This window comes from Aspergillus neoniger (genome assembly GCF_003184625.1).
Source record: "Aspergillus neoniger CBS 115656 unplaced genomic scaffold BO87scaffold_56, whole genome shotgun sequence".
NCBI lineage: Eukaryota > Fungi > Ascomycota > Eurotiomycetes > Eurotiales > Aspergillaceae > Aspergillus > Aspergillus neoniger.
The window spans coordinates 71,017-88,273 of record NW_020291184.1 but is presented as its reverse complement, the minus strand read 5'-3'; the positions used below and the strand labels follow the sequence as shown (position 1 = coordinate 88,273).

At 49.5% G+C, this 17,257-nt stretch overlaps 8 protein-coding genes across 8 annotated transcripts; 6 read left to right on the top strand and 2 right to left on the bottom strand.

The window, feature by feature from the left end:
- The first annotated feature begins 177 nt into the window (after window positions 1–177).
- BO87DRAFT_345644 (sugar porter family MFS transporter) lies at window positions 178–2,117 on the top strand. The gene is made up of 3 exons (XM_025620868.1): window positions 178–328; window positions 387–1,525; window positions 1,582–2,117. The coding sequence occupies exons 1-3, from the start codon at window positions 259–261 to the stop codon at window positions 1,927–1,929; spliced, it is 1,557 nt and encodes a 518-aa protein (XP_025474446.1). The 5' UTR covers window positions 178–258; the 3' UTR covers window positions 1,930–2,117.
- Window positions 2,118–3,295: 1,178 nt separating this feature from the next.
- BO87DRAFT_463388 (putative amidase) lies at window positions 3,296–5,150 on the top strand (the record flags this gene model as incomplete). The annotated part of the gene is made up of 5 exons (XM_025629230.1): window positions 3,296–3,478; window positions 3,546–3,667; window positions 3,722–3,789; window positions 3,843–4,108; window positions 4,164–5,150. The coding sequence occupies 5 exons, from the start codon at window positions 3,296–3,298 to the stop codon at window positions 5,148–5,150; spliced, it is 1,626 nt and encodes a 541-aa protein (XP_025474445.1).
- A 261-nt stretch (window positions 5,151–5,411) lies between these two features.
- On the top strand, window positions 5,412–7,117 carry BO87DRAFT_345640 (HesA/MoeB/ThiF family protein). Its single transcript, XM_025620867.1, has 3 exons — window positions 5,412–5,690; window positions 5,761–5,974; window positions 6,044–7,117. The coding sequence occupies exons 1-3, from the start codon at window positions 5,468–5,470 to the stop codon at window positions 7,047–7,049; spliced, it is 1,443 nt and encodes a 480-aa protein (XP_025474444.1). The 5' UTR covers window positions 5,412–5,467; the 3' UTR covers window positions 7,050–7,117.
- A 465-nt stretch (window positions 7,118–7,582) lies between these two features.
- BO87DRAFT_449811 (uncharacterized protein) lies at window positions 7,583–8,600 on the bottom strand. Its single transcript, XM_025628378.1, has 3 exons — window positions 8,134–8,600; window positions 7,791–8,054; window positions 7,583–7,765 (listed from the first exon to the last, which is right to left on the bottom strand). The coding sequence occupies exons 1-3, from the start codon at window positions 8,254–8,256 to the stop codon at window positions 7,640–7,642; spliced, it is 513 nt and encodes a 170-aa protein (XP_025474443.1). The 5' UTR covers window positions 8,257–8,600; the 3' UTR covers window positions 7,583–7,639.
- BO87DRAFT_199884 (uncharacterized protein) lies at window positions 8,071–11,954 on the top strand. Its single transcript, XM_025618542.1, has 6 exons — window positions 8,071–8,475; window positions 8,526–8,558; window positions 8,611–9,949; window positions 9,999–11,131; window positions 11,191–11,547; window positions 11,620–11,954. The coding sequence occupies exons 1-6, from the start codon at window positions 8,321–8,323 to the stop codon at window positions 11,744–11,746; spliced, it is 3,144 nt and encodes a 1,047-aa protein (XP_025474442.1). The 5' UTR covers window positions 8,071–8,320; the 3' UTR covers window positions 11,747–11,954.
- Window positions 11,955–12,118: 164 nt separating this feature from the next.
- BO87DRAFT_369914 (short chain dehydrogenase/reductase) lies at window positions 12,119–13,540 on the top strand. Its single transcript, XM_025622008.1, has 3 exons — window positions 12,119–12,579; window positions 12,654–12,994; window positions 13,059–13,540. Exons 1-3 carry the CDS (start codon window positions 12,177–12,179, stop codon window positions 13,203–13,205), a joined length of 891 nt encoding a protein of 296 aa, XP_025474441.1. The 5' UTR covers window positions 12,119–12,176; the 3' UTR covers window positions 13,206–13,540.
- Window positions 13,541–13,705: 165 nt separating this feature from the next.
- Window positions 13,706–15,427, top strand: BO87DRAFT_449808 (MFS transporter; the record flags this gene model as incomplete). Its single annotated transcript, XM_025628377.1, has 3 exons — window positions 13,706–13,952; window positions 14,015–14,758; window positions 14,807–15,427. Exons 1-3 carry the CDS (start codon window positions 13,710–13,712, stop codon window positions 15,425–15,427), a joined length of 1,608 nt encoding a protein of 535 aa, XP_025474440.1. The 5' UTR covers window positions 13,706–13,709.
- Window positions 15,428–15,868: 441 nt separating this feature from the next.
- Window positions 15,869–16,204, bottom strand: BO87DRAFT_276830 (uncharacterized protein; the record flags this gene model as incomplete). Its single annotated transcript, XM_025618920.1, has 1 exon — window positions 15,869–16,204. A coding segment is annotated over one exon (336 nt), but the record flags the coding sequence as incomplete, so codon positions are not given.
- Window positions 16,205–17,257: the final 1,053 nt, after the last annotated feature.

Genomic DNA, 17,257 nt, shown 5'->3' with positions numbered 1-17,257 from the left:
GTTTGGGGTTGTTCCCTCGCCAGGGCCTATCGGGTTTCTGCTCGGCACGACCGATTGATCTCTAGCATGCTCTTCAGCCTTCGGGATCTGTCCCTACACAGTTTAGTAAGATGGAGACGACTGTGTTAAATATTCGTATGACCTCCGGGAAGTGAGACTTTCGGCCTCTCCCTTGGTTCTCTTTCTTTCCCTGGGAATGCCCTGCACTGCTAGGATCAATTGTCAATTGCCTACCAGTCTTTGGACAATCCTCCCACAATGAGTCTCCTCAAGAACTACCGCGTTTACCTCCTCACAGCAGTGGCCTACTCGGGGTCACTCCTTTTCGGTATGTATACACTCGGGAATCAGATACGCTCTGTGAACTAACACTTGATGACTACTAGGTTATGATACGGGTGTTATGGGAAGTGTTCTTTCACTGACCAGCTTCAAGGAAGATTTTGGAATACCTACTGGCTCTTCTGGTTTTGCTTCCTCCAAGAGCTCTGAAATCTCATCCAATGTCGTGTCCTTGCTGACCGCCGGCTGCTTCTTCGGCGCCATCTTCGCTGCCCCCCTTAACGAGCGCATTGGCCGACGCTATGCACTGATGGTCTTCACCGTCGTATTTCTTATCGGAGCCGCTGTTCAAGTTGCCTCGAAGCATCACATTGGACAGATCTATGGTGGCCGTGTTATAGCTGGCTTGGGAATTGGTGGAATGTCCAGTATCACGCCTGTGTTTGTGAGCGAGAACTGCCCTCCAAGCATTCGAGGCCGAGTTGCTGGGATGTTCCAGGAGTTTCTGGTCATCGGAAGCACCTTCGCCTATTGGCTGGACTATGGTGTCTCCCTGCATATTCCCTCAAGCACGAAGCAATGGCGTGTCCCCGTCGCTGTTCAGCTGATTCCTGGCGGTCTTATGCTCCTCGGCCTTTTCTTCCTCAAAGAATCTCCTCGCTGGCTGGCTGGTAAAGGACGACATGAAGAAGCTCTTCAGTCTCTCGCATACATCAGAAACGAGTCTCCTGATAGCGAAGTGATTCAGAAGGAGTTTGCTGAAATCCGAGCAGCCATCGATGAAGAGGTAGCAGCTACCGAGGGGCTGACATACAAGGAGTTCATCCAGCCGAGTAACCTCAAACGCTTCGGATTCGCCTTCACTCTCATGCTTTCACAACAATTTACGGGCACCAATTCAATCGGATACTACGCACCTGAGATCTTCCAAACTGTCGGACTTAGCGCGACTAACTCGTCTCTTTTCGCTACTGGCGTCTACGGAACTGTGAAGGTTGTCGCGACGGCTATCTTCCTGTTCGTTGGTATCGACCGTTGGGGTCGGAAGCTCAGTCTGGTCGGCGGATCCATTTGGATGGCGAGCATGATGTTCATCATTGGCGCTGTATTGGCCACACACCCTCCCGACACTAGCGCTGGTGGTGTCTCCCAGGCTTCTATCGCCATGGTGGTCATGATCTATCTCTACGTGATCGGCTATTCGGCTTCCTGGGGTCCTACTCCCTGGGTGTATGTGAGCGAGGTAAGAAAACCGTCACTGAGCTCCTCTGGACAAAAATTATCTAACAGGCCTGACAGATCTTCCCAACACGGCTGCGTTCATACGGTGTCGGCCTGGCAGCCACATCCCAGTGGCTCTGGAGTTTCGTCGTCACCGAAATCACCCCCAAAGCTGTCCACAACATTGGCTGGCGGACTTTCCTCATGTTTGGTATCTTCTGCGTTGCCATGTGTGTCTTCGTCATCGTTTTCGCCAAGGAGACCAAGGGCCGCAGTCTCGAGGACATGGACATCCTCTTCGGCGCTGTCAACGAGGCGGACCGCCGTGCTGCGGTGGAACATACTATGCACAAGCGCGGCTCCTCCCACATCGAGGACGTAGATGAGGAGACCGAGCGTGTTCGCCATGAGCAGGACAAGGTCTAGCTGGGCTAGATCGGTCCTTGTACGAATGAAATATATAACCCGTCTCTGGGTATAACTGGATGGTTTTAAAGTTGGGCGAATCAGCATAGATCTAGATGTTAGATGGGGGCTTATATATCGGTCTTCATAGAATCGGGTTTTTTTTATTACTAGGATCTCGAGATGATTCTGACACCGGCTGGACTGACGTTGTGTGATACTGTGCATGGTTTCTTTTTCTATTCCTGCGTCCAATGAAATTGTTCCGGTAGAACTGAGAAAATTTTATATCCAGCCACGATAGACCCAGCCACCTCCTGATGTAGAAAGTATTACACAAGAACAGTTAGTTTTTAACAGGCTAGGACTATTCGTCAGAACTGACGCCTCGGGATAAAGGGAAATCATCATGAAATCGCAAGTCACCGAGTCTCACCAGGATCCAAGATTGTAGACTACAACACAAATAAACTATTGATACCAGAGCGGTATCAACTCGAGCATAACCTTATTGACCACAACAGCCCACTCAATAAAGAGACTTCTGCTCAATAAAGTCTCAGACATCCTTAAACTTTCACTAAATAGACCGACTCCATTCTCAACCGGAGGATTAGCATCAAGACCAGGAGGTAGTATCTAGTCCTAATACTAATGTCTCTAATCCTAGTACCACACCACCGCTATTGACTGGCAATTGAGTGAACTTGTGAATAAGCCTTGCCGCTGCTTTATATTGCTTTTTACCTTCTTTCTTTTTCCTTTTTCCGCTTAACCCTAAATACTCCGAGATTGAGATTGATGGAATGGTGCTATTCTTAGATGTCCTCGTGTTGGGCTGAGACATGGGGAGGTTATTTAGGTCGCTGGCATATTTTGTCTCTTTTATCTTTTTTATTGGGTGGTTATGTTGACAGATTTGGGGTGTAGTTGAACTGAGTTCAGCAGTTGATCTGATGCAGAGATTAGGTTCTAAGAAGTGGGCAAGTCGATATCTGAAGTGAAAGTAACCAGTAGTGCGGAGTACTACTGCTTATTTTTAAACAAAGTTGGCAGAAATAAGCAAAAATAGAGTTACACCTGCCATTAACTATCTATGGTGGTTAGTTAACTCCACTCGGTAACTCAGCTTTGAGGCTGAGCTGGCGGTCAGTTGTACCTTCCTTATCCATCTCTTACTTCGCCCCTGTTTCAGTTGATTATCGGTCTTGAAGCTTTCGATAGTATCTCATCGTGGTGTCAAGTTGCGGTGAAGAATGAACCACCAGCTAGTAGTACTTAATGAGGAAGAGAGAGAATTATTTACTCTTCGGTAAAGTCTTCAACAATTGACATTCTTTCTTGGTACATCATCCGGAGATCAGAATACATTGGCCAACCCTCAGCGATGTTGCTTGAGTGGAGATACTGGGTCTTTGCGACCCTTCTCATGGTACATTGTCTCATGCTGGCGGACGCGGCTTCACTTGGAGCGAAGGAGTGTCGGATCCCACGGCTAGTTGAAGCAACAGCAGAGCAGCTTCAAGATGGTCTTAAGAAAGGGTGCTTCGATAGTGTAGATTTGGTCAAGGTTGGTGACCTCTACCCTTTCACTTGCATTTTGTACTACTGTGCCGGTGAGATGCTGACAATTACAGGCGTATACTGCTCGAATCCGTGAGATTGATAGGCAATTTGGTACAATCCTCGAGTTGAACCCCGATGCGCTGAGTATAGCGAAGCAGCTAGATCGTGAGAGGAAACAAGGGCATATCCGAGGGTAAGTTGCTGTATCTGCAATGGTATTGGGTGGGTGGCTGATTGACTATTGTAGTCCGCTGCATGGCCTGCCAGTCTTGCTCAAAGACATGATCGGCACGAAAGATAATATGCAAACAGCAGGTATCATCCCTTTATACTGATTGGATTCATCGCATTGACTGACGATATGCTAGCTGGCTCTTGGGCGCTTGTTGGAGCTAAGGTTCCCGCAGATTCAACTGTGGCGGCGAAGCTCAGGGAAAATGGTCTGGTCATCCTGGGCAAGACTAGTATGTCGGAATGGGCCAACTTTCGTTCGGTAAACTCGTCAAATGGATGGAATGCGCGACGTGGTTATACATTCGGGGCATACTATCCTGACCAGGACCCGAATGGAAGTTCGAGTGGTAGTGCTGTTGCGACTGATCTGGGGCTCAGTACGTTTGCCCTGGGAACTGAGGTACGTCAGAAAATACCTCTTATGTATGGAATACGCGCTGACTGTGGTAAATCAGACTAGTGGGAGTATACTGCTTCCTAGCGAAAGGAACAACATCGTCGGAATCAAGCCAACCGTTGGGCTTACTTCACGCTACATGGTCATCCCTCTTAGCGAGCGCCAGGACACCATTGGACCCTTGGCTCGGACAGTTAAAGACGCAGCTGTCTTGTTACAAGTAATTGCTGGTCCAGATGACAAGGACAATTATACCTTGGCTTCACCCTTCGCAGCAAAATTGCCTGACTACTTGGCAGCCTGCAAGCTGTCGGGGCTACAGGGCAAGCGTATTGGTATTCCTCGAAACGTCATCGACTACTTAGGTCCCGCAGGTGCTCCTATAGTTTCGGCATTCGAAAACGCAGTCACTATTATAAGGGCTGCAGGCGCCGCCGTCGTGGATAATGCGAATTTCACAGCGTACAGTGACTTTTATGGTAGCCTGAAACCGGCCATTGTTGTGGCTGCTGATTTTTCGACGAACATTAAAAGCTATCTGAAGAATCTGGGGCAGAACCCAAACAATATACATAGCCTTGAAGACATTAGGAACTTCACCCAGCATAGCGCATTGGAAGATTACCCGTCGCGCGACACGGGGTTGTGGGATCAAACGATTGCTTTGGGCATGAACAACACATCCCCGAGCTTTTGGTCCTTGTATCAGCAAACCCTCTATTATGGAGGGGAAGGAGGACTATTAGGAGCTCTGTCCCGTGACAAACTCGACGCTGTCATTCTGCCCACTCTTGTGGGCTTCGACATCCCAGCTGTTGTTGGTACCCCAGGTATCACTGTTCCTCTGGGAGCATATCCAGATGGGACACCAGTGGAATACAACACCCGCGGTGACTTAATCCAGCGTGCTCCTGGTATCCCTTTTGGCGTCAGCTTTCTGGGTCAGAAATGGAGTGAAGAAGAGCTGATAGGGATGGCATATGCATTCGAGCAGCAGACACTGGTCCGTAATAGGCTCAAGCGATCTCTGAAGGTAGATAATTAGGAAGAATGGGTCGTAGTCTTGGTGGATGTGCAGTGGACTACCTTCATTTGGTTTTGGGGTTGTAGTAATCATTACATAGTTTTAATAAAGAGAGACTTTGGAATATGTCAAGGTGGAAGACGCAGTTCAGTATCAAGACGGCAGATATTGGCCTGACAATCCAGGTGTCAATGTGATAACCAGAAATGGTTTAGCCTCAGATAGGCTGATAAGATGGATGGAGAAAGTCTTCCGAGCGGGGTGCGCCTCCGTCAGGAATGCCGGAGCATACCTCAGACAGGGATTGCGGATTCCAGATACCTAGACAGTCTCTGTCCATGAACGGACTCGAACAGACGTGCGCATCTTTGCGCACGCAGATTGCTGCTACTGAAGCCAAACTTGCGGACCTGAAGCGTGAGCTCGAAGTCGCAGAACAGGCTGCCGCGAGCCACAATGCAGCGGACGCTGAAGAGGGATCTGAGAGGAGGTGGCCTCTCCTAGACGAAGAGTATCGACGCTATGGAAGGCAGATGATTGTGCCACAGCTAGGAATACAAGGTTCGTGAACTGTGCCCCTCCCCTGGGTTTGGGAGATCTAGGATTACTGACCAGTGCTTTCGCAACGCAGGGCAGCTGAAACTCCGATCGGCGAAGGTGTTGATTGTAGGAGCTGGTGGGCTGGGATGTCCGGCAGCTTTGTATCTTGCTGGAGCTGGTGTTGGTACGCTCGGACTTGTGGATGGTGATGCTGTGGAGTCGTCCAATCTCCATCGTCAGGTCTTACATCGGACAAGGAATATTGGGAAGCTGAAGGTGGATAGTGCTATTGAGTACTTGAAGGAGTGAGTTGACATCTGGGATTCAGTTACTATTATTTGTGCAGTATACTGACCATGGGCTGCTTTTTCTAGGCTGAACCCTCACTCCAAATACATCGCTCACAGGGAACATCTAGCGCCTGAAGCTGCCCCAGAGATCTTCAGCAACTACGACTTGATTCTCGATTGCACGGATAATCCCGCGACTCGATACCTCATCTCGGATACTGCGGTGCTCCTGGGCAAGCCACTGGTGTCGGCCTCTGCTCTGCGCACAGAAGGCCAACTCATGGTATTGAACAACCCTCCCCGACCTGCAGGCGACAAGACCGGAGGTCCTTGCTACCGCTGTGTGTTTCCGAAGCCGCCTCCAGCGAATACTGTCACTAGCTGCGCGGATGGGGGTATCGTGGGCCCCGTGGTAGGAACAATGGGCGTTTTGCAGGCCCTAGAAGCAATCAAGGTCATTACAGCGGACGAAATAACTACACCCCCGCCGCCATCATTGCACATCTTCTCCGCATACTCTACACCTCTCTTCCGCACGATCAAACTTCGCTCTCGTCGGCCAACTTGTGCGGTCTGCTCTGCCGAGGCCACAGTCACGGTGGATACTGTCCGCTCTGGCTCTACCGACTACATCTTCTTCTGCGGTACCGCAGGTCCAGAAAACTTGCTGTCACCGGAGGAGCGCATCACACCACGCGAGTATCGTACAAGGCATCACGGCAAGGAGGAAAAGGAACCGACAGTCATCGATGTCAGGGAGAAGGTCCAGTACGACATTTGTAGTCTGGACAATAGCATCAACATCCCGATATCCACGATTCTGGCTTCTGCGTCGAGCTCTATGAGTAACGGGGACTCGCCGGCTGATGGTGTGCCTGCGTTACCTCCATGGGTGCCGGCGGACGTAGCGTCACCGCAGTCTACCGACCCCGTGTATGTGGTGTGTCGATTGGGCAATGATTCCCAGGTTGCTGTTAAGAAGTTGAAGGAGCTGGGATTGGATCAAGGAGGGAAGAGGGTCGTGGCTGATATTCGGGGAGGATTCCGTGCCTGGAAAGAGCAGGTTGATCCTGGGTGGCCTGAGTACTAGATTTCGTAGTAGACTAGATGGTCGTACTGTATGTAAATAGTTGGCAATGGACGTGGTATATGAAGTATCATCGCAATTTCTCTGTCAAATCGGTTATAACAACAAGAATTTGACATCCTTCACGCGCGACAAGCATGAAGGGGGAATGTAACTGGCAGAGAGGAGGAAAAAGAAGGGGTTCAAAAAACAAATCCCTCGAAGGGATTCGTACCCACAAGGTTGATGGAGAATTGTGGAGGTGGACAGTCGGCATGAGCGACCGCTCGACTAATGGGAGGCTAACATAAAAGAGCGACTGTCGATAATGATTCTCATAGCACTTGATTATCGAGGCTGAATTGGAGCAGGAGTTGACATTTAGGTCACCTGCCTTGACTGCCACGAATTCTACTCCTCACAAATCTCCTGGTCTTCATCGCTAAAGAAAAGCAAGCATCCCCTCTCTCATCCTCTGTGCCATAATCCAGTTGAGTATGCCAGTTCTTTCCCCCATTGATATGTCTATTAAAACCAGACATGACCGTTGATCTAATCCTCAACAGGTCGACTACTTCCAGTACGATGATGTCGATTCCTGCATGGCAGTGGGTCTATCGACCAAGCATCCGGGCAGTTCCAACCATTCCAGCCAATTCCAGGCACCACGCGGCATCTCCGTTCAGTCTGGAGCCCGTCAAGTTACCGAGATCCGAGTCTTGGTATCTCACACTGCAAGTCTGAAGCTGGTCTTATCTTCACTACTACATCTGCTGGTAAAGCGACCCATTTAACACGAGCACAATCTAGACTAGGTAGCTTATCGGTAAACAGAGGCAACAAATCACCGACTCGGTGCAAAAACTGGTTGTGCTCTTGGCAGACGGCCCAAGGATCCACTTGGGAAAGTCGGCGGTCGATCGCCACTACCTCGACTGTTGCGAAGTTTAAACTTCTCCCTCTCTGGACTCTTTTCTTCCTTTTCCGAAGCAAGAAGCGAAGCGAAAATCCCCCGCGGCCACACAAATCCTTGCCGGAGATAACTCCAGCTTACGCAACTGCCTGCTTTCTTCTTTCTCGCCCAGTCCAGTAGGCGTCCAATCTGCACTCTGCGAGAGTTTAGCCGAGTTGCATCTGGCGTCGCCGATCGCATCACGTGGTCTGGGGAAGTGAGGCCGTGGATGAGGGGCCGGCTCGTGCCCCGGATTCTTGGATCATTCCTATCTGGCATTCAGGGGTGAGAACGAGCGAAAGGAGCTTTATCGTGGGTAGGTGTACATAAAATACACTTCACGATGGCAGCTCAGGTCGACTCGGACCAGTCCTCCTCGCGGGTCTTACCCGGCGAAGATGATGGACGACGGAACCGCGAATGGAAGCTCTTCAGCAAGCTGAAACGGGGTTGGAAGAGCTTGGAGCTGGATATGCCGACTCTGCTTCTTATGATGAAGTATGTTCTGTGTCTCTCAACTGCTGAGCTTGTATTGATTGGTTTTGCAGGGGTGCCCTTGCACCAACAATTTGTGTAGCTATGTAAGTTTACCTACGATTTTCTGCTACTTATGCCAGACTAACGAGAATCAAGATATCAAGCGGATGCTGTGGCATCACTTTTCAATACTGTCGGATATCTAGTAGCCATCATCTCCGTCTTGGGATTCTCAATCATGCCTCGGGCCAAGTTCATTCAGATGATGGTCCTCGACGTATTAGCTGTTTGTGTTGCATCAGCTGTTGCTCTACTAATGATGTACTCGTGTGTCAAGGCACGGGAGCATTCTGAGTCTGCCACTGCCGCTGCCGACGGAAGCACAGCATATAACTCGTCTGCAGCAGCCGTCAGTGGCGTTTGGTTGTTCTTTGAGATCTATCTCGTTCACACCTTTCGCGCCAAATTTCAGCAGTTTCAGTTTCCCGTGATTATTTACTCGATTGTTGCCAATGTTGCTTTTGTTTATGCTTCTAGGCTTGGGACCATGGCTGCTGCGATTGCGCTCGTCAAGAAATTGCTCGAAGCATGCCTGACCGGGTTGGGAGTGGCAACGGGTGTCTCGTTGTTCATACTTCCAAAGAGTACGCGAGGCATAGTTTTCAAGCAGATGGCAGGCTATATCGGCGGTCTGCGTGCTGCCCTCAATGCACACACGGCGTACTTCGAGACGTTGGAAAAAGACGACATGTTCGGGAGGGCAGAGACGTACGATTCGACCGTAGAGAAGGTCACCGATAAGGGTAAGGTGTATAGCCCCGAGGCGCAAGCTATCCGTACAGCCTGTCAGAAAGTCACAGACCTTCATGCAAAAATTCATGGCGATTTGACATTCGCCAAGCGCGAAGTTGCAATTGGGAAGCTTGGGCCAGATGATCTCCAAGCCATCTTCCGACACCTGCGCCAGACCATGATACCCGTAGTCGGGTTAAGTTTTGTTGTGGACATATTCCAGCGCTTGTCTGACTACAACAAATGGAACCAGCCCATCGACGCGACTGGGGCAGAAATTCCCGATCAGGTACGCCAGAGGGTTAGACTGGAGTGGAACGAGATCATGAGAGCAGTCCATGACCCTTTCAGCTCAATGATCCACACAATTGACGAGGGTCTGCATCATGTGTCTCTTCAGCTTGAGCTAACAAAGCCGCCAAAACCATCGAAAGCGGGCAAAGAGCCGGAAGATGTAGAGGCAACGGCTAGTCCGAAACCGGGCGAGAAAGGCTTTGGCGAATATTACGAGAAAAAGCTTCGCAACTTCAAGTACGCCAAGCGGGTTGCCCTGCGAACTTGGAGCGAAGAGAAGGGGATAATCTTGCCACCTGACTTTTTCGAGCACCCGTCATCTGTACATTTGGATGTGGACGATATCCCTGATGACAAGTTTGGAGTCGGCCGAGACAGGAGCCGACGGCAGCTGTACTTGATTCTCTATGTAAGCTTGCTCTCATACTTGATGTCTACTGATGCTAACTATATCACAGGTGGAGCAGCTGCTCGAATCAACTGGCCACGTTGTCCATGATTTTATCCAGTTTGCAGACGAGAAGGTTGCAAGTGGGAAGCTCGCACGAAAGCGCCTCGTAATTCCTGGCTCCAAGCGTTTGCTGAAATGGTTCATCAGCGCTTTCAAGGCGGAGGACTCACATGAGGATGACAACTTGGGTGGTGACATCAACTCACAGAACAACATCCTTCAATTGGGCGAGGCTTATAAGCACCGAAAGGATCCGGAACACCTGCCGCCAGAGAATACGTTGGAGAAAATCGGTGACAAGATTCGCCTTATACCCACGGCATTGCGCTCTCCCGAGTCGGCATATGGGTTCCGAGTTGCGTGCGCTACGATGACCGTTGCTGTGGTTGCTTTCCTTCACGATACGCAGGATTTCTTCGTCAAGCAGCGATTCGTTTGGGCCATGATCATGGTCAACCTCAGCATGTCACCCACTTCCGGGCAAAGCATATTCGGCTTCGTTCTTCGTCTCCTCGGTACGGTTCTGGCCATGGTGCTCAGTCTTCTGGCATGGTATATCCCGGGGCAAAAGACCCCTGGAATCATCGTATTCCTGTTCATATTTTTGACGTGCGTTTTCTACGTGCCGATCAAGATCTTCCGCTTTCGAATCATTGGAATCATCACCATCATCTCTACATCGATGATCGTGGGCTACGAGCTCGAGGTGCGTAAGATTGGAGAAGAGGTGGCCACTTCCAATGGCCAGCAGTACTATCCCATCTACCTCCTCGGCCCATACCGACTGGCGACTGTGAGCGCTGGTATAGCCGTGGCCTTCATATGGACATTCTTCCCTTATCCGATCTCGGAACACTCCGTCCTACGTCAAAGTCTAGGAGCCTCTTTGTACCTCCTAGCCAACTACTACTCCGTTATCCACGAGACCGTAAATGCGCGCATGCGCGGCGACGAGGGTGATCTAGCACTGAAGACATCATCAGGCCGCCGGCTTCTGAAGGCGCGTAACAAGGTGTTCTCAAAACAAATGCTAATGCTGAACAACCTCCGAACGTATGCCGGCTTCCTGAACTGGGAAGTCGCCATCGGCGGTCGCTTTCCAAAAAAACGATATAACAGTATCATAACCTGCATCGAAAAGTGCGTGTCCCCCACCCTTTACTACCCATAATGACACTCACAATACTAACTACCACCAGCATCGTAAGCTACCTCAGTCTCCTAGGCTACGCCTCCGACACCCTCCTGCAACTCGACGGCGACGACGAATCCGACTCCGCCTGGGTCCACGACTTCAAAAGACTAGTCGCCAGCGCCCGCGTCACAACCCACGAAATCACCACCGTGCTCTGTCTCCTATCCGCAAGCATAACAAACCGCCAACCGCTACCTCCGTATCTGAAAACACCCCGTCCCTACAGTTTCTCCAAGCGTCTGGAGGCGCTTGACAAGGATATTCTTAGTCTGCGACACATCGCAGAGCCAGGGTTCGCTACGTTTTCCGTACTGCAGATCTCGACACGTTGCATCGTGGGTGATGTGGAGAGATTAATGAGGTGAGTGGTTTCCTTCCAGTGGATCGTGGACTGGAATGAGATTTGCTAATGAGTGTGATCTATTTGGTGTAGGGACGTCAAAGCCCTAGTAGGCGAGTTGGACTTCTCGTTCCATGCTATAAGTACCGCGCATAGTGTCAAGTCGTCGGCGGAGGTGTCGCGGCTTTCGAGACCGCCGTCGCGCGATAAGATGGATTAATTGATTGATTAATTGATTGATGAGGCATGAGTGATTGATTGATTGATTGATTGATTGATGTATATACCCGATAGATAGTTTGATGTTGTTGCCATGTTGTGAGGAGTATGCGGTGGTATTAGTCCTAATTGATAGTGTATACAAAAGTAGCGCAGACCAGGGACCTGAGCACCAGCAAAACAATCAATAGTTCTACTTAATCAGAAACCAGATTCATAAATCCAAGCAGAGTTCCTTGCCCCCATCATATTGACAACCATAAGAACTCCTTACTTACTACCTACAGTAGTAATAACCGACAACCCCGCATCTCCTCATCATCCCATCACCCCCTCTCTTCCCCATCACACCATTTAGTACTTAACTTACTATATAACCAATCCACATACTCATCCACAACCACAACCCCAACCCCAACTAGTATGATACAATGACCACAACCAACGCAACAATCCTCATAACCGGCGCCGCCGGCGGCATCGGCCTGGCCACATCCCGACACTTCAACGCCATCCACCCGACCAGCACCATCATCCTCACTGATCTGCCCACTCACCAAGAGGCCACTGAATTCCTGATCCAGGGTACATTCCCGCATCCGGAAAGGGCGGTTTTTCTTCCTACTGATATTCTGGACTGGGGACAAATGACACGTCTGTTTAGGATAATTGCGCGGGAATATGGTGGGGTGGATGTGGTGGTTGCGAATGCGGGGATGATGGAGTCTACGTCTGTTTTGGATTTGGAGGATGTTGATGAGGAGACGGGGGAGTTGAGGGAGGGTTTGGAGGCGAGGAGGGTGGTGGGTGTTAATTTGTTGGGGACTATGAGTAGTATGTTTACCTTTCGTGTTTTCTTTTCGTGTTCTGGGGTGTGTTGTGCTAATGGTGTTGATGATGGTTTGAAGCACTGCGACTGGCAATGTATCACATGAAAGAGAAGGAGAAGAAGAACGGGTCAATTGTGCTGGTGGCTTCTACGTCGGGGTATTTTGGAGGAACGGGTGTCACGGCTTATGTGGCTTCCAAGCACGGTGTTGTGGGGTTGCTTCGGGCGTCGCAAGTGACGGCGCAGAAGTATGGCATTCGGGTTAATGCAGTTGCGCCGTTTATGACCCCGACTAGAATGACGGCTGGTTTTTCTCAAAACTGGCAGGATGCTGGGCTCGAGGCGAACTCACCTGAACGGGTGGCGGAAGTTATTGAGCAGGTCGGGATGGATACGGACCGAAGGGGCTCTTGTATGCTGGTGAGTACACTGAATCGCACAAGTGATTGTGATATACAGTTGCACTAAGGGACTTATGTGCTAGGTTGCTGGAAGAATTCTCAGAGAGATGGAGTCGACAAGGATGGCATTGCTCCCCTCATGGCTAGGTCGAGACGTTGCGGATTTCATGGCGAAAGCAATGAAGTTTATTGCAGATATCGGAGGCTATGTGCTTCCTGCTCGTCTATAGAGAGATTGGTTACATGCATTCACGTGAATGGTGTCCTCCGGGATGGCATGGAGCAACTCTTCTACAACGCTTTAGATCACTGCTCCGGGATTAAGTCACCGAGGTCAGAGCTCACATACCAGTCATTGTGCGGCAGCCCCTTTGCCCCAGTAGCCAGAGTTGGACCTTGAGTTTCCAGGACGGAGGAATGTGAGGACCACCAATCAGGCAGCTCGTGTATCATAGTTGTGCTGAGCCAATCGTCACAGCTGCCCAGTAACCAGCCCTCATCCCCATGTTCAGCTTAGGTGCCTGTATCTCCCCAGGAACATGTGCCTCTACCACGCGGTCTGTGCCATGCCCCTTGCATTTCGTACTCTCACCATCTGTCCTTTTCGAGTGCTGTAGCAGACCCCTTCCAGAACGATGATAGCCTAGTGTGAAGTCTTATTTGACCAGCGTATTCCTCCACGTGTCGTGGAAACTGTCCAGCGTGCCCGCGAGAGACCTGCGGTACCATTCCTTATGGGAGTTGAGTATATTGAATTCAGCCATGCGAAGGATGGCCTGGAGCCGCAACTTTGCAATTGTGCTAGTTCTCAGAACCTGGTCGAGGTTGCCAGCGCAGAGCATCTGCGCCACAATGCCGCGGCGAATCTGGCCGCGGAATGGAAACTCGGTGTTAAAGAATGGCTGGTCCTGACCTGCGTCTCTTTATTGATGACACTGGATGCCTTCAATGCGACCGTAGTGCTTCCCCTGATAACAGTATGTGTGTTCATATGTCCGTCCCCATCTAAACGTCTGATCACCTGATATGGATAGAGCAGAATCTATCAGCCACATCTGAACTGCCACTCGGAAACACACTATGGATTGAGACATCATACCTTCTGGCTAGTGCGGCAAGCCAGCCATTCTCTGTCATGCTCGCAGCAATTTTTGGGGTAGGGCCTATTGCCCTTGGAGCTGCTGTGCTGGCCACAGTGGGAACGGGGGTCTGTAGTGGTTCGATGAGCTTAGCTTGTCTGGTTCCAGGGCGGTTTGTCCAAGGCGTAGGCTGTGGAGGAGTAATTGCGACCTCGCTTATGATGATAGATGAAGTCATCCCATATCCTCACCAGGCCCGACTTACTGGGTATGCCTTTCAGACTCGAGTGGTTGGGGCCATTGTTGGCCTCATCTTCGGTGGGTTGCTTGTCGATCACGCCGTCTGGACCTTTTATGCCAGTCTCGTCTTCTGCGCACTCGGACTTTTGGTCATTCCGTTCGCAGTTGAGTTGCGGACGTACAAGCGTATCGCAAAGTGCAAAGCGTGCGAGCTTGACTGGCAGGGTGCCGTGTTGACCTTTATGGGAATGGGCTGCCTTCTCATAGGCATCAATTGGGGCGGGATATTATACGACTGGACTAATTGGCACGCACTGGTAGTCCTTGGTGCTGGAGCAGCCTCGATCATCGTCCTAATCCTGTACGAGAGTCTGTGGTCCGTCCACCCGCTTTTCTCGTCGACAATCTTCAGCGGCATCGCAAGGACCATGTTGTACCTAGGTAGCTTGCTGCACGGATTCTTGGTAAGTCATCGGCTTGTGGAAACGGACGAAATCACTGACTTGCGATAGTTATCCTGCCATCTCCTGAACTGTGCCTTGTATCTAAGACTAGTCCAAGACTTATCGTCTGTATTCGAAGGGCTCAGCCTCCTCACGGTCCTCAGCCCGGCATTAGTAGCGCTCATTCTGACAGAAAGGGTGAGACTTTTGCGAGGCCCGAGTACCTTCGCCTGGATGGTCCGGATCGGATGGTTGTGCAGCGTCCTTGCGACAGGCTTCTTTATTATCCTAGACATCAACACTCCACCTCAAATATGGGTTTTCATCTTGCTTGGTGCAGGAATAGGCCACTCCCTCCTTATTTCTGGGTACCATCGAGGGGTGCACCACATACACCAGCCGAGCAGAGATAGTGAGCACTATCCAGCATCAAGCATCCTCATGTACTCTCTTCTGCGGACGTGGGGGATGTGTATTGCTGTTCCTGTTGGTGGGGCAATTGTTTTGCATCGAATAGTGAGGGAAGAGGGCGCAGAGAGAAGTCACTTGGAGTTCCATGCAGGCGAGGTCTCTTTATCGCAGCAGGGTAGGGATCAGAAGGAGATGCTTGTAGGTGGGTTTCACATGCTATGGCGAGTTATGGTCGGGGCTTCTGCTTTAGGAGGTGTCAGCTCGCTGTTTGTGAAATGATGTATAGCAGAATGTGGTGTGACATTAGGAAACGATTGAATGCATGTATTGAACGATATTCACATACCGAGAAACAAGTAGATGAGAAGGCTGCCCGTTGTACAAGATATGTATCGTTGGGATGGATAAACTAAACGGGAAGGAACTTCAGCTTCACGACATCCACCATCTACTTTCCCTACCAGTTACTACACACAAGAAAGATGGAAGTGGAAATCACATTAATTTATTCAAGGCCAACACAAGCAACCTAGTTGAGATACTAAATCCAACTCAAAAGAGACATCAGAAACATCTCGCTAACAAACATTGTCATACTAGAGGCGGTGGTATCAAAAGACAAACAACATCGCTTCAAATACCAATACAGCAGATTAATCAAGAGCAATACATCATAGAGATACCTCAACGGAGGCAAGTTACATCATTCAATCACTGCCCCTCTTCATCTTCGTCATCATCATCATACCGACCCTTATTCTTCGTAGGATGAGGCGTAGGCACTCTCTTCAAAGGAGCACCAAATTCATAATCATCAATCCCCATAAACTCGACGACTTCACCTTCAATAACACGGATGCTCTGTTCATCGTCTTGGGTAGTAGGCTCCTCGACAACACCATCAACGGCAAAAGGAGAATGATGTGACACCTTCTGCCTCTTCTTCGGCGGTTCGTTATCGTTGCCATTAGACTTGGAGACATAAATAGGGGCGGCTGGCTGACTCTTGGCTTTGACTACCTTGAGCCAGTTGGAGAAGGACACAATCTTGTCCATGTCGACTGTTGTTGGTCGTAAAAAGAGGATGGTTTGTTTGGTTAGAGAAAAGAGAAGAGTAGATGGATAGCAGCTTGCAAGAGCAAAAAGCAAGAGCAAGTATAATAGCTAGAAGTGTGTTCTTATATTTGAACTTCAAGCGTAGTAAGTGAAGGAGTAGGTAGTTGAAGAAGGGAAAGAGTAAAAGATTTCCGCTTGCAAGAAACGGGGGGCTCTTATACTTCCATTCATTTAAGGTTTATGACACCTTCTATGTTCTATATACCACGTCTACCTCATCGACGCTACCTCTTTGGGCCAATAGCTGAGTCTGATCTGTGTTTACTAGTATGGTTCCGCTGGATGGAAGTAATGCACAGCCCTATAGGGATACATGGACATGTGGTGTATACACATCCTTACGTCTACAACATCTAGACTTGACACACTCTCCAGGTGTTGAGGTATAGTGACATCAGAAGCTGTAGTGTATTTGACTTGGTTTGTTATTCTCAAGTACGTTCTCTTAGTACTTCGCGTACAAATATACAAGTGTTGACGATGTCATCCTGTGAGTCAAAGATGAGGTCCCGGTGAATTGAGTTGTAGAAGTTATCGCATAATGAAGATGATTATTCGATTCAATCCTCCAACATAATGTTCCAGAAGCCTTTGTTGCTTGTCAAATGGGCTTAAGTAATTGTAGAATAAGTTCAAACATGATCGTTATAGCAGCTGTATACTGCACAGACTGTACGGGGTATTGTTATCGTGATATCTTGATGTATGTTTGAGTTGCTTTGCTACTCCATGTTTTCATAAAGAAAAGGGTAAATCTTGAGTCAGTGTGGATGAAAAGAACATTCAATTCCAGGATGATGCATCTACTCCTGAAGGACTGTTTGGGGTGAAGTATATCCGGCTCGGCTATCCAGATTAGGTCTTTATTCCTATTTTGGGATAACGGGTGGAAATTTCAATTACCGACAGCCATCTTATCAAATTTTTGCACTGTATACTCGTCGCTAAATGTGAACAGAACAAGATCTACTTGAGCAGAGCAATTGACAGAGA

Bases quoted from the DNA above. Each gene is read 5' to 3' on its own strand.
- BO87DRAFT_199884 (XM_025618542.1), top strand. From the start codon at position 8,321: ATGGCAGCTCAGGTCGACTCGGACCAGTCCTCCTCGCGGGTCTTACCC. The intron at 8,476-8,525 runs GTATGTTCTGTG...TTGGTTTTGCAG, and splicing joins ACTCTGCTTCTTATGATGAA to GGGTGCCCTTGCACCAACAA. The intron at 9,950-9,998 runs GTAAGCTTGCTC...ACTATATCACAG, and splicing joins AGCTGTACTTGATTCTCTAT to GTGGAGCAGCTGCTCGAATC.
- BO87DRAFT_345640 (XM_025620867.1), top strand. From the start codon at position 5,468: ATGAACGGACTCGAACAGACGTGCGCATCTTTGCGCACGCAGATTGCT. The intron at 5,691-5,760 runs GTTCGTGAACTG...TTCGCAACGCAG, and splicing joins GCCACAGCTAGGAATACAAG to GGCAGCTGAAACTCCGATCG. The intron at 5,975-6,043 runs GTGAGTTGACAT...TGCTTTTTCTAG, and splicing joins GCTATTGAGTACTTGAAGGA to GCTGAACCCTCACTCCAAAT.
- BO87DRAFT_345644 (XM_025620868.1), top strand. From the start codon at position 259: ATGAGTCTCCTCAAGAACTACCGCGTTTACCTCCTCACAGCAGTGGCC. The intron at 329-386 runs GTATGTATACAC...GATGACTACTAG, and splicing joins CTCGGGGTCACTCCTTTTCG to GTTATGATACGGGTGTTATG. The intron at 1,526-1,581 runs GTAAGAAAACCG...CAGGCCTGACAG, and splicing joins CCTGGGTGTATGTGAGCGAG to ATCTTCCCAACACGGCTGCG.
- BO87DRAFT_369914 (XM_025622008.1), top strand. From the start codon at position 12,177: ATGACCACAACCAACGCAACAATCCTCATAACCGGCGCCGCCGGCGGC. The intron at 12,580-12,653 runs GTATGTTTACCT...GATGGTTTGAAG, and splicing joins TTTGTTGGGGACTATGAGTA to CACTGCGACTGGCAATGTAT. The intron at 12,995-13,058 runs GTGAGTACACTG...CTTATGTGCTAG, and splicing joins GAAGGGGCTCTTGTATGCTG to GTTGCTGGAAGAATTCTCAG.
- BO87DRAFT_449811 (XM_025628378.1), bottom strand. From the start codon at position 8,256: ATGCCAGATAGGAATGATCCAAGAATCCGGGGCACGAGCCGGCCCCTC. The intron at 8,055-8,133 runs GTGCAGATTGGA...ATCTCCGGCAAG, and splicing joins CTCGGCTAAACTCTCGCAGA to GATTTGTGTGGCCGCGGGGG. The intron at 7,766-7,790 runs GTAGTGAAGATA...GACCAGCTTCAG, and splicing joins TCGCTTTACCAGCAGATGTA to ACTTGCAGTGTGAGATACCA.